The following is a 14,618-nucleotide window of genomic DNA, read 5'->3' on the forward strand; positions in this document are numbered from 1 at the left end:
ATGAAAATGTTTTAGAAGAAATTCATCAATTTCTTAAAGGAAAAAACATTAAAAGCATTTTATTTTTAAAATATAAAATACTGGCAGGAAGACCCAACGTTGCCCGGGATTGAATAATGATCAACGAATGTTTCACACTCCCATATTTTTATTGTCATCGAAATCGATGAAATCGTCCATTTTTCAATCAAATTGATTGATTGCCTGCTATATCCATCAAGGGGCACCAGAAGGAAGCTTCACATGCCTCTCTACAGTGAATTAGTCCAGAATACATAGTAATCTACACTCACTGCACTGTTAGGTGTGTCAGAAATTTCGTGAAAAATAGTGAATAATTCCACCCCGTCTTTCCAAGCTTATAACTCCTCGAAAAACGTAATTCAAGCCCTAATTTTTTTTTTCAATTAAAGGAGCAAGGACCAAGGTTTCATTAAAAAAAAAAGCAAACAACGTGTTTTTTTTAAAAAAAAAAAAAAAAAAAGGTTTTGAACTTCGGACTTTACAGGTAAATTTCTAAAAAAACACCACTTTTTTTGTTTTAAATTTGAATATATTATTTATTGACCTTTTCTCTTCAATTTGTGATATATAACACTTTGGTGAGTAAATTAATTATTTACTTTTTAATAAACACTTGAAAATGGCGGGGACGTGAATTAAAAAAAAACGTTTGTCTAAAATATTATATTCGGTTTATTGGAAAGAGCATAAAATTTCACATTGACCCTGAAAATATCGTAAAAATAGAATCAATAGAAAATTTTTGATAGATTTTTAAAGTTTAAAAATTGAAAAATATTGAGTTCGTAAAATTCATTACTGTTTTTTAAAAAAAAAAAAAAAAAATCTATTACTTTTAAAACAACTTTAATAGTTTATTTTGGAAGTATAATCCATAAAGAAAATAAATAACCCACTTTTAAAAGAGAAATTACGAGTTTTTTTATATTTTATTCGCAGTTTCGTGTTAGGGTGTCAAAAATTCCTACAAAAATTCTGATACACCTATTGCACTGTAGATAACCTACTGTTGATATTTGTTTCTGCCATTAATAAGTTTGGCTTAAATTTATTTATTTATTATAATTATAATTATTCTAAGTTTTATTAAAAAGTCCTGTAAATATATTAAAAACGCGCTTAGAAAGGCACCCATTTATTTAAATATCTTTTATTTGAATACGTTCGTTTTGTTACTTACTTTAAAAAAAATGTTTTGTAAATATATATTTTTTCTTTTAAATCTTCAAATTTTCATAAATATATTTTTAAAAATTCTTGCTTGCGAATATTCGACCATGTCTTCGATTTGTGCTTGCACCAATGTCAAAGTCGAATTACCGGTGTCACTTGAAACATGCGCCAGTCGTCGCTAGTCGTCGTCTTCTCCTACACGGTATCTATTCTTTACTTGATCCATATATATATATATATATATATATATATATATATATATATATATATATATATATATATATATATATATATATATATAATATTCCTTGTAAATATTTACATTTGGATATATGCTTTATGCTAATGAGCCACCACTCTCCAAAATTAAAAGTTACGCGATAATACGAGTTAAAGAAATTATCAGTTGGACGATGAATACTAATATAAAAGGATTGAAAACGTTAAATGTGATGAACAAAATCTGATTACTTCACAGAACTGTTTATAACACGTATTTGTTTACATTAGACTTGAACACAACCACTTTGTACCCTGCACTGAAACAGTCTTTGGACTTTATTTGATCCACGAGGATAGCATAGGATGCTATTCCCATGAATTTAATAAAGGGTTCCGTTCGAAATTCCTGAGTTCGACAGAAAGAGTGTCAAGTTCAACAGAAAAATTGTTGAGTTAGACAGACGAACTGTTGAGTTCGGCAGAAAAATTGTTGAGTTCGACAGAAAAATTGTTGAGTTCGACAGACGAACTGTTGAGTTCGGCAGAAAAATTGTTGAGTTAGACAGACGAACTGTTGAGTTCGGCAGAAAAATTGTTGAGTTCGACAGACGAACTGTTGAGTTCGGCAGAAAAATTGTTGAGTTAGACAGACGAACTGTTGAGTTCGGCAGAAAAATTGTTGAGTTCGACAGACGAACTGTTGAGTTCGGCAGAAAAATTGTTGAGTTAGACAGACGAACTGTTGAGTTCGGCAGAAAAATTGTTGAGTTCGACAGAAAAATTGTTGAGTTCGACAGAAAAATTGTAGAGTTCGACAGAAAAAATGTTGAGTTCGGCAGAAAAATTGTTGAGTTCGCTAGAAAAATTGTTCAGTACGGCAGAAAATTATTAAGTTCGACAGAAAAATTGTTCAGTACGGCAGAAAATTGTTAAGTTCGACAGAAAAATTGTTCAGTACGGCAGAAAATTGTTAAGTTCGACAGAAAAATTGTTCAGTACGGCAGAAAATTGTTAAGTTCGACAGAAAAATTGTTCAGTACGGCAGAAAATTAATTGTCAAGTTTGACAAAAAGTTCCCGCGTTCAACAGAAACATTCCTGAGTTCGACAAGATACACCTGAAGAAGTGCGGAGATTATACCGGCATAAACATTGTGAAAATAACACCGAAGATGAGAAGTGTTGTCCGAACAATCCAAATAATACACTTTTTTAAAAAAAAGTATTTAATAGAATGCGTATATGAAAATAGCTAACACTTGTTGATTTCAAATATAATGTTAAAGGTTGTGAGTGAAACTCCAAGTACAATTGCGAATTATTTATAGTCATGGTTGACGGAACGAGAACGTGTTATCTCCATAGATTAAATAAAGGATTCCGTTTGAAATTCCATGCAAGTTCGACAGAAAGATTCACAAGTTCGACAGAAAGATTCACAAGTTCGACAGAAAGATTCACAAGTTTGACAGAAAGATTCACAAGTTCATCAGAAAGATTCCCACGTTCGACAGAAAGATTCAGAAGTTCGACAGAAAGGTTCACAAGTTCATCAGAATGATTCACAAGTTCATCAGAAAGATTCACAAGTTTGACAGAAAGATTCACAAGTTCATTAGAAAGATTCCCACGTTCGACAGAAAGATTCAGAAGTTCGACAGAAAGATTCACAAGTTCGCCAGAAAGATTCACACGTTCGACATGATACAAGAAGAAGAAGAAGAAGAAGGTCGGAGGTTACATCGATACGCACGTTGTGAAAATAACACTCAGGTTGCAACAGTCGTCCAAATAATAACTTTATTTCTTGTAATCTAAACATAAAAAATAAAGAAGTTCTCACCTGTTCCAGCTCGTATTCTGTGTTAAATGTTTCGGCAATCTCTGACAAAATGGCGGCGATTGAAGTCATTCCAACACCTAAACTACAAAATAGAAAACACAGCAAATTTAACACGATACAATCAACACTTGAGTGTTACATAAGTGTACAAAAACATTAAAATAAAATAAAAGTAGCAATTTATCAGAAAAACAAAATGTCTAGTAAAGTGGATGTATAAAATTTACAATAAGCGGTCTATTTCTTCTTTACAAAACATTTACAGCAAGAACTTGTCTTCCTATTACTCTTATATTTTAATTCTACTAATGTGTGCATAAAATCTTTTATGCAGCATATCGCTACTGTCACCGTTGTGAGTCATGTTTGTATTTGTTTATACAAGATCACGCTACGACGGGCGTGCAATAAGTAATGCCCCTGACACACTTCCAGTTGTCTGATCTAGCTGAAATTTTGCACGTGCAATGATTTATATCTCTACGGGTTATGTGGCAAATTACAGCTCTGAACTAATTGTGGTTTCTGTTTTACAGGTGTTTGAACTGAGTAAGGTGTGAAATGGAGCCTGTTGAATGTCGAGCAGTGATCCGGTTTTTGTATTTAAAAGGACACACACCACAGGAGACTTTTGATGAAATGAAAGAAACTTATGGTGATAATGCCCCATCATATGACTTTGTAAAACGCTGGCATCGTAAATTCAAAGATGGCCGGAAGTCTGCGGAAACAGCTCCCAGCCCTGGTCGCCCTCCCCTTCTGCCATTGATGAGGCTTCTGTCCGTCAAGTTGAGGCTGCTATTTTGGACGATCGGCGCATTACTATTCGCCAAATAGCCCAGATGTCAAGATTAGTACAGGGTCTGTGGAAACTACCATTCATGACCATTTGCATATGCATAAGGTGTCTGACAGATGGATTCCCAGGTTGCTCACACCATTCCAGAAGCGAGAATGCGTCGAGTGCTCGAGGATGAATTTGGAGATGTGCCAAGAAGATAAGTCAAAGTTTTTCAAAAGACTAATTACACAGGATGAAACCTGGGTCCATCACTATGATCCAGAGACCAAAGCCCAGTCAATGCAGTGGAAGCACGTGGACTCACCACCTCCAAAGAAGGCAAAGGTGCAGCCCTCCACTGGCAAGGTCATGCTCACAATCTTCTGGGACCAGGACGGAGTAGTGATGACAGATTTCCTGGCAAAGGGTACCATAATTACAGGAGCCTATTATGCTTCACTTTTGAAGAAATTAAGGGAAGCTATCAAAATCAAGAGGCGAGGCAAGATCAGCAAAGGTACCCTCCTCCTGCAGGACAACACTCCGGTCCACAACTCGCATGTCGCCAGATCAGAAGCACGGGCGTGTGGTTATGAAATCATCCCCATCCTCCCTACTCTCCTGACCTTGCACACTTTGACTTTCACCTCTTCCCAACCATGAAGTTGTTTTTGAAAGGAAAGCATTTCCCAGATGATGCAGCCTTGATTTCTAAAGTCACGTCGTGGTTGGAGGACCAACCTGGGGTGTTCTACAAAAACGGTCTCCAGAGCTGAATCAAACGATGGGAGAAATGCATAACTCTGGGTGGTTCCTATGTAGAGAAAGACTAATAACTGTGCCAAGATTCGTTTCTCTACTACTATAGGAAGTAGATCAGGGGTATTACTTATTGCACGCCCCTCGTATTATTCCGTTTTATTTTTTACAGTATTTATTTAAAAACAAAGTGGCGGGACAGCATTGTCAAAGGAAAAGTAAGACGCCTACTTCCCTCTGGTAGTCTGTGGGAAACCCTTTGGCAAGGTCGAGAACCCACTTCAGCCTCCAGATCAGGCTTACGTGAAGTCGCAGAAAGTAGGTGACTGATGTAATACGGAAGCAATCAGGAATAATTCTGTCCATAGTTTCGTATCTCGTTGTGCTGGATAGAAGACTCCTTTGGGTACAATGGTCAGGAAACTTGACTAGTATAGACACTGCTCGGACAGAAAGAAACTGTAAACGACTGTCTGTACAACTGCAAAGAAAGCTTTAGCAATACAGCCAAACTGTTAAGTGTTGAAACATCATGTTGAACAAAGATGGCGGCAGTAAATCAAATCGGCAAAAAATCAATGCAGTTCCGATCTTGAGTGTTAAGTAATTCCTAGTAACAAAGATGGCGGCAAAGAATCAGTTCAGTTCCGATATTGAGTCGTTTCAAGACAGAGGCCAACGGCGAACTGAGCTTAATCAAAAATTCGACATTCTTTTATAGTAATATTTAAGCTTCTGATTGATTGGTTTTTATTGGTTATAAAAGCGATCGTCGAAATCATTGGTGTCATACCTTCATTATAGTCAAAAACATTTTAACAAAAACATTTCCGAGAAACAGCATGAATGGAGCTCTGAACGATGGGCAACAATGAATTCATGAATGCTCCGAGGCAAAGAAATACACAAGGAGAAATAGCTGTCAATGCATGAATTTAAAACTGAAACAGAAGACATGTCGACTTTGTATGCGTTGGAGTGAGAAGTGGGGCTTTGTATTGTCCTGGGGTTGTTTATCAGCTGTTTTGCTGTGGTTTTTTTTTGGGGGGGGGCTTTCCGCTTCTTAACGATAGTACTGCAACCACCTGCCCTTTGATTTTCCACTTCAGGGGCTGCAGGAACCACGTTCTCTCACATATTTTCGATGATATGGCAGCAACAGGAACTTTTTCCATCATTATATGTCGCTGCTGCTGCTGGCAGTGCCGACAGTTGAACCACATGCCCTCTACTATTGCCGATAGTGTCCATTGTTCGAACCCGAGCAAAGCAGGTGTATTTGTAAATCCGACATGGTCTAAGCAACTGACGATTTTGTAATTTTTTTTTTTTTTTTGCAATTTCAGCCCAAACAAGGCACATTGCCACATTGCTGTATGGGGCTACTATCAGGGACATAAGCTACAGGGGTACTATGTGGAGAGTTTGGTAGAAACATGTCGGTTCACGTTACACTTGAACTTTTGCATGTCAGTACAGTTGGGGAAGCAGGAACTCGGAAGGGAATTCCAAAGTTCAGTGGTTCTGGGGAAGCAACTACTGGAGTAGAAGGCTCTCTTACATCTAGGGATCTCAAATGTGAAGGGGTGGGATTTTTCTGTTTGTCGAGTTTGTCGGGGGTACTTACGTTGAGGGGGCACAAGTGCTTGCAGTTCGTCAGAGCATTCACCACTGAAATACTTGTAGAACAGGCAGAGGGATGCTACATTACGTCGATGGGACAGAGACTGAAACTTAGATGACAGTTCAGGACCTATCAGGTTGGTGACTTTCTTTTGAACGCTGTCTAGGAGTGAGAGACTAGTAGCAGATGCACCAGCCCAAATATGACAACAATACTCCATACATGGGCGAATGCGTGCCTTATAGAGATACAGGATACTTTCAGGCGTTAGTAGCTTTCTAGCACGGTAGAGAGAACCTACTTTTTTCGCAGCGTTTCTGGCAATGCTCTCAATGTAATTTTTCCAACTCATGTTTCCTGTGAGCGTTAGGCTGAGGAGTTTAAAGGATGTGCTTTCAGATAGAGTCTTTAGCCATTGCTATTGATGGTAGAGAAGGTTTCTTGTAGTTATTGAAGGAAACAAGTTTAGTCTTAGCAGCATTGAATGTGACCATCCATTTTTGTCCCCATTCCACTTATCTCACATCGCACTGAATTCGATGTCCCCACACTAGTGTGTATAACTATATCAGTCGCCTATGTGTGGGTGCTGTCCTCCGAAATCGTGCTGGCCAAGAGAGCAAGAGACCTTTACCAAAAGTCAGGTGAGTTCCTCCACTTTCACTATAGGTGACCTCTGACCTTTAAAACTTTTTTCATTGAAAATATGGAGCTTATTACGTAAAACTAGCAGTGCTCCCAGGAGTTACCCGGAACCATAAAACATAAAATAGAAGAGATAAAAAAGAGTGTGCTGCATCTTTTATTTCAAAACTTTTATCTCTCTCTGCATCTCTCGATCTGTCTATCTTTCTCTCATCCCAGTTTTTTTTTTTTACATCCGTCACCTCCATCCCTCATTCACCTCAACCCAGTTCATGGACTGGAAAAAATAAAAATAATGTAAGTCATTCTTTTATATAGCAGATAAAATTGGAAATGACTGAAGCGCTCCCTCTACCTCCCCCCTACACCCAAGGAAACCCGACCCAGTTGACCATACGAGAATGAATGATCTTTTTTCTAAGTTTTAGATATTATTCATCTGGAGTAATGCTGATCAAAAATATACCAACTTTGTGGGTATTTGTTTTGTCGTGTGTTTTCTACTTCTAGTTAGAAATACAAACACACATACATACAGACAACCGCCCTTTATATAATAGACTAGCAGGGCTACCCTGCATTGCTCGGGACTGTATAAAGCAAAGGGAAAAATGAAGTTGCTTTTGAACATACCTGTTATTCTTAAGATATTGAAGATTATTATGACTATGTATCATTTTCTATTCCAAGCAAAAGAATATTTTACCTATCCTGGGACGGACATTAGACAACACATATATTAAATTGTACCTTTCCCAGGACGGATAATTTACAGCACATATATGAAATAATTTTACCTTCCCTAGGACGGGTAATGTACAACATATGATGTCATTTTCGGATGATTCAGCAGGTTTTCCGTGTTACGCAGGTTTTAAATTGTCACGGTTAGTGATTAGGCAACCCTTGCTTTACCATATACTTCGACGTTACTGTTTTAAACTTTATAAAAAATTGCCACAGAAACGTATGGAATGCTTCAGATAGCTTTTGGACCATCTTAAGTCGAGCATTAGTTTTTCAGTGGCATAAGAGATTCAAGGAAGGTAGGGAATCTGTGAGGGATGATGAGAGGTGTGGGATGAGTAAGGAAGTCAGAACACTAGAGTTGATTGGCCAAATTAAGAATTTCAGAGATAAGTATCGTCGTGTGTCTACAGAGACAATGAGTGCACAGTTTGATGTCAGTGTGGGAACTGCACCCACAATTATTCACGAGGAACTAAAGATGGGGAAGATTTGTGTGGAGTTTGTCCCAAGGGTGTTCAGGGAAGATCAGAAAGAAAGACGTTGTCATGACCATAATGGGCATCAAGACAGTTACTCACTCTCCTTATAGTCCAAACCATGCTCCTTGTGGCTTTTGGTTATTCCCTAAGCTCAAGGAAAGCCTTAGAGGCTGTCGTTATGAGACAATTAAGGAAATGAGAGTGTGATAAGGGTCATTGACATGCTCACACAAAGAAACTTCCATGGGTCTCCCAGGATTTGTTGGAACGCGGGTATTAAGATTTGGGAAGGTCTTTTTAACCGGTTTTCGGCCAGAAATTTGGTTGTCAAGGGATCAAAGTTCAGAAATTTTACCTTTGAAAACTCTACCAAACTCCTCCGCCAATTTTGGGTCTAACCATTTGAAATTTTACATCAAGATATTTAGGCATGCAGCAAGCTTTTTAATCAGTTTCTGGGCGTAAATTTAGCTGCCAAGAGGTCAAAGTTAAAAGAGTTAACCTTTGCAGACTCTACCAAACTCCTCTGCCAATTTTGGGGTAAACACTTGAAATTTAAGATGTAGGCTACCAGGACATGAGTTAAACTTTTTAATCTATATATATATATATATATATATATATATATATATATATATATATATATATATATATATGCACATGAAGTTATGAGCAGTACATAGGGCCTGAGCAAAGCCGGGCTGAATTGCTAGTATATATATATATATATATATATATATATATATATATATATATATATATATATATATATATATGTAATGAAAAGTGGTATTTTGTTATTGATTTATTTCAACGTCATGAAATTTTGATTATGGACTTTTGTCATTTATTATATGCTCTGTAATTACATTGAGCTTCTTAAATTAAGGATTTGTACATATAAAAAGTGAAATGTAATTGAAAAAATTATATTTCCATATAAATATATATATATATATATATATATATATATATATATAAATATTTATATATATATATAAATATTTATATATATATATAAATATTTATATATATATATATATATATATATATATATATAATAAAAAAATAAAAATATAACACGGAAATTACATAATTGTCGATGCAATAATTTATTTCAACCTTATGGTATTTTCAAGCATCTAAACTAGACAATTACATTTTTGATACTGAAATAAAGAAAAAAAAAAGAATCGGGTCTCGACCGTCAAAAAACCAGAGAGGGTGGTAGTAGCAATCCACTTAATACATTTTATAGAGAGGGTGGGAGGGATTTTAAAAAAAAAACAACAAGAACATTATGATACTTATAACGGCTGTCCGGTAGCTCGACGTAACAACAGACACACACACACACACACACACACACACACACACACACACACACACACACGCACGCAACACACATACACACACATACACACACACACGCCCCTAAATATGCACGTTCTTACACGTAAATGCCTTGACACGCGTTTACTAACCTAGGAAGAAGAGGGAGAAATATACGGATATAGAGAGAAGGAAATAAATAAAATAAACTGCGCATAAGAGAAAGAGAAGAAGAAAGAAAAAAGAAAAAAGAAGAGAGTAATTAAATATATATATATATATATATATATATATATATAAATATTTATATATATATATATATATATATATATATATATATATATATATATGAAAAAAACATCAATTTCAGAATCTTACTTGTCTTTGATGGCTCTCCAATTATTCTGAAGAAATTCCCATGCGAGCAACCGACCAATTGGTTTGTTCGACACAAGAATGATGGTGGTTATAACGTCCTGCTTTCGAATTTCTTCCAAGTTTAACGTCCTTGCCAATAATCTGAAACAAAAGACAATACATATAACATGAATTCTTTCCTATGCTCTTGGAAACGTTCTGTAAACCAGAATACCGAACAAATTCACGTCATTGTAACAACCATTTTTCAATGTTAATAATAAAAAGTGGACCTTAGGTTTACTTTCGACAGCTTCGACAGTTTCGACCGCAACAACTTTTATTTATTCTTTGTCCTTTAGTGGTCACATTCCATGAGTCATGTTTCTGCCAAAGGGGAAAGAATTGCTGTTTTTCTGAGTTGGAATATATCCATCTAACACTTATAGTTAGCTAGTTTTTGACCTTGAAGTATTTGTTTTGGCTTCTTATATCAAGTGGCTTTATGCCTTGTTTGGAGTAAAAAAATTCGCACATGGTCGTCTTTTGTAAACGCACATGTTGCATTTGTGCGTTTTCGCTCGTGAGTGAACAAGAACGCAAGTTAACTGTCCTTATGCCATACATGTGTGGGTTTTTTTTTATTGTCTTCATCTCATCGTTTTTAGTTATATATTTTTTATTCTGCAGAAATTATACAAAACAAAAAAGTAGCCACAAGGCCATTCAAAATTTAGCGATATTGGGGGTGTGGTGTATGGTCATCCATGTCACTGTAACTTTGGTTGGTCTATGCTAATCCTAGAGATTCCAGTCACCAAAATGCCGCAAACACACCGGAGGTGGGTGTCCTACTTAAGATTCCTCCGAATTAAATCATAATTTTAATATAAAATATAGTTTGGTTGTTTTGTTTTACGGCATATCAACCTTTTTCGGGTTATTAAATGCCGAATCCAGTTATTTTGGAAATAGTATTTAATTGTGATATTCGTTTTCAGCACCCCGAAAACCGGCGCTGTTTTTTTACTAAGAGATTTGTTCATTTTTTCATTTTCAAATTTGTTTTATGATATGAAGAAATTGCTAGGTGGCCAGAAAATGGGTGCTCATTTTAAGTTAAATTTATATAGGAAAGTGATCCCCCACGTTTTGAAAAAGTAATTTCTTCATATCATGCAAACTACTTATCTTTAAATGTGATATTCGTTTTCAGCACCACTGAAAACCTGTCCAAGTCATTATTTCAAAGTTTTTTTGAGGAGTTGGAAAGAAACTTGACATTGACCGATTTTATTTATTTAGAGAGACAGAGAGTTAATTTACAGAGGCAAGAACCAACATGACTAATTAACTATATAGTTCTTAATTTTTGATCCCCCAACAAAGGAGGAATTGGACCTAGTAATTGACTCCCCTTCGTACGTTCGTTAGTTCGCAATTTTTTTTTTTTTCTTTTGAAGTTTTACACAAACATTATTCATAGTATTTATAAATTTTAGTTAAAAAAAATTTTCCGAGATAACTCTAGTTATCCTTCTAGGGGCCATTATATTGGTAAAATTGACTCAAAATTGTTCATCCATTCGCGTGTTCGCATTCTTTTCAATAACCACGCATTGGAGTTTTTTTTTTTTAATTTTGCACAAACATTAGTCATGGTGAAAGTAAATTTTTCACTCGTGGAGGAGGACCCCGCATTCTCGACTTTTTTGAACTTGAAAACTGAGAGACACAGACGGGCAGTTTTCATTTTTACTTTTTGTCGATGGTTGCTGATAAGGGTTTGTGCTAGCTGTCCAAGGTATCCGGAAGAGAGTACAGAAATACTGACCTACTGAGTATCCATGGTTCTCGGGAACATGTCAATGATCTTAAGAGGGTCATCCTTTCACTGGCCACATTCGTCTTCTTGTACATTTCGTAGGTGAAGTCCCATTCTTCAGCGCCGCCCAGACGGATAGCGTTGCAGTAGACAATCCTACTTAGATTCGGGTCAATTCTGCGAAGAAAAAAAAAATCAAAATTACGTTTTTCAAAATGAAAATAATAAAAGCCGCTCATCATCATCATCATCATCATCATCATCATCATTGTAATAAGCCTTCCTAAGGACCTAGTCCTCTTTGTACACATCCAGTGGAGGTCTGGCTAGTGCTTTCACTTCTTGGTCATTCCATCCTCCGTGGCCCTCCTCACTTATTTTGTGTGACGTCATAGGGAAAAGAACATAGATATGCAGCTTCAATGTTCTTGGTTCCATGTAACGCTTCGTCATGTTTTGCCTTACAGCAGCTTGTCTGGCTCATGTGTACTGGTTTCTGCATTTAAGGGTTTTCCTAAATATTTTAGCTGTTTTCATTATTATTATTATTTATTTATTTATTTACTCATTTTTATTATATTTATTTTCTTGCATTTTTACTCCTTTAGTAGTAGCAAGGAGGCTGGAAATAATAGTAATTTCCAATACAGAGGAGACTAAGGAGTCCCGGAGTTTGATTTGGTCGGTCAAAAAGTGACATAATGATAAGGCTAGCTGATTTGGAGATGTCAGAGTAACTTTCTTAGAAATGCAGCAGTTGGAGAACGTTGTGATAACCCTTGACGACATGAAGACTGGCATTCAAAAGATGAGAAACTGAAAGGCACCAGGTCCAGTCTTCTGGGTCAAGCAGTTTCAATGTCTTCATTCCCCAATAGCTGCTGCCATAAAAGGAGTGGTTGACTAGAGGGACATTCCTGATGGGCTTATTAATGGGAAAAATGGCATTGATTTTGTAGGAGACTACGAGGAGGATGGTAGCTAGCAATTATACGATGGCAGTATGTTTGCCACTGATGTGAAAACTGTTGACTGGAATCTTCAGACAAGGTTTATGGCTCCCTTTTGAGTAAGGGTGTTCTTGTCAATGAACATAAATTTTAACGTCGCAAAAACAAACAAAAAATAAATCTGACTCGTCTTTTCTTTCTGTTTTAGCAGAAGACACTTATTACCGTTACTTTCCAAACAATGTCTGATTCTTGTTTTTATTTTTTTTTATACTGTTCATTTCGTCTGCCATGAAATTAACAAAATCTCATCGTTTCAATACCAGCTAAAAAGTCTTTCATCGTGACTGCAGGGTCACACTTCCGTCTCACCCAGCAGCTTTTTGCTTTCTGCCCCTCGCCACATGAGGGCTGTAGCCATTTCTTGACTTTGACTTTACATGTCCATCTTTCAAACGTGCACTTTGCTTCTCCCCGAACATGTGTTGTCCTTTTTTTTCTTTTTCTTCTCATGCAAGCCTGCACACACTTGCTAATTTGCATATGTGCTTGATTCAGCTGCTGCTGCAAATATCTTTGCAAGCCAGCTATCCTACAGCTGCTGTTGATATTTTCCCACGCGCTCATACATGCTCTGTTAGTAGTAGTAGTAGTAGTAGTAGTAGTTACTCACATTAGTAAGTTAAGTATTAGTGATTATTAGGGCTATAACAAGAGAATATTCTTTTCATCCATTTGACTCTCGAGTATATATTTGACGCAGTTAAACACAGTTAATCAATCAAGAACCACATTACTATCTAAAAACATATAAGATATTAACATATATGATATATATGATACATATGATATATATGATATACATAATATATATGATACATATAATACATATGATATATATGATATATATGATACATATAATACATATGATACATATGATACATATAATACATATGATATATATGCTACATATAATATATATAATATATATGATATATATGATACATATATATATATGATATATATGTATCATATATGATACATATAATACATATGATACATATGATACATATAATACATATGATACATATAATACATATGATATATATGCTATATATAATATATATAATATATATGATATATATGATATATATGATATATAAGATATATATCATATATATCATATATATGATATATATGCTACATATGATATATATGATATATATGATACATATAATACATATGATATATATGATATATATGCTACATATGATACATATGATATATATGCTACATATAATACATATGATATATATGCTACATATAATATATATGATATATATGCTACATATGATACATATGATACATATGATATATATGATATATATGATATATATGCTACATATAATATATATGATATATATGCTACATATAATATATATGATATATATGATACATATGATATATATGATACATATGATATATATGCTACATATAATACATATGATATATATGCTACATATAATATATATGATACATATGATACATATGATACATATGATATATATGATACATATGATATATATGATATATATGATATTAACTGATATATACTCGAGAGTCAAAATAGTGGAAAGAATATTCTCTTGATTATTTACTAAGAATTATAAGTGGTGTTCCTTGGGATCTGAGTGACAACAAATCTACCACGATTTCCATCAGTCCCCCCTTTTGCATTCTCGTAATAGCCGTTTACCATTGGTTTCCCATGGATAATGACCGTTAGTTTTATCTGGAATTTGAATGGTCTTCCCAGAATTTCAATTCGTTTCGCGAACAAAACTTTACTTTTAAA

The 14,618-nt window shown here is 35.2% G+C and overlaps 1 protein-coding gene across 4 annotated transcripts in view; it reads right to left on the reverse strand.

Moving 5' to 3' along the window:
* LOC145246113 (uncharacterized) overlaps positions 1 to 14,618 on the reverse strand; it is a 459,766-nt gene that overhangs the window by 123,421 nt on the left and 321,727 nt on the right. For all 4 annotated transcript variants that reach the window (XM_080107946.1, XM_080107944.1, XM_080107945.1 and 1 more), the window contains exons 18-20: positions 11,823 to 11,990; positions 10,010 to 10,150; positions 3,262 to 3,343 (exon numbers count right to left, since the gene is read on the reverse strand). In XM_080107946.1, coding sequence (XP_079964072.1) covers positions 3,262 to 3,343; positions 10,010 to 10,150; positions 11,823 to 11,990 — 391 coding nt within the window. The remainder of the gene's footprint in view (positions 1 to 3,261; positions 3,344 to 10,009; positions 10,151 to 11,822; positions 11,991 to 14,618) is intronic.

The sequence above is a fragment of the Euprymna scolopes genome, chromosome 23 (genome assembly GCF_053919585.1).
Source record: "Euprymna scolopes isolate OS-2025 chromosome 23, ASM5391958v1, whole genome shotgun sequence".
NCBI lineage: Eukaryota > Metazoa > Mollusca > Cephalopoda > Sepiida > Sepiolidae > Euprymna > Euprymna scolopes.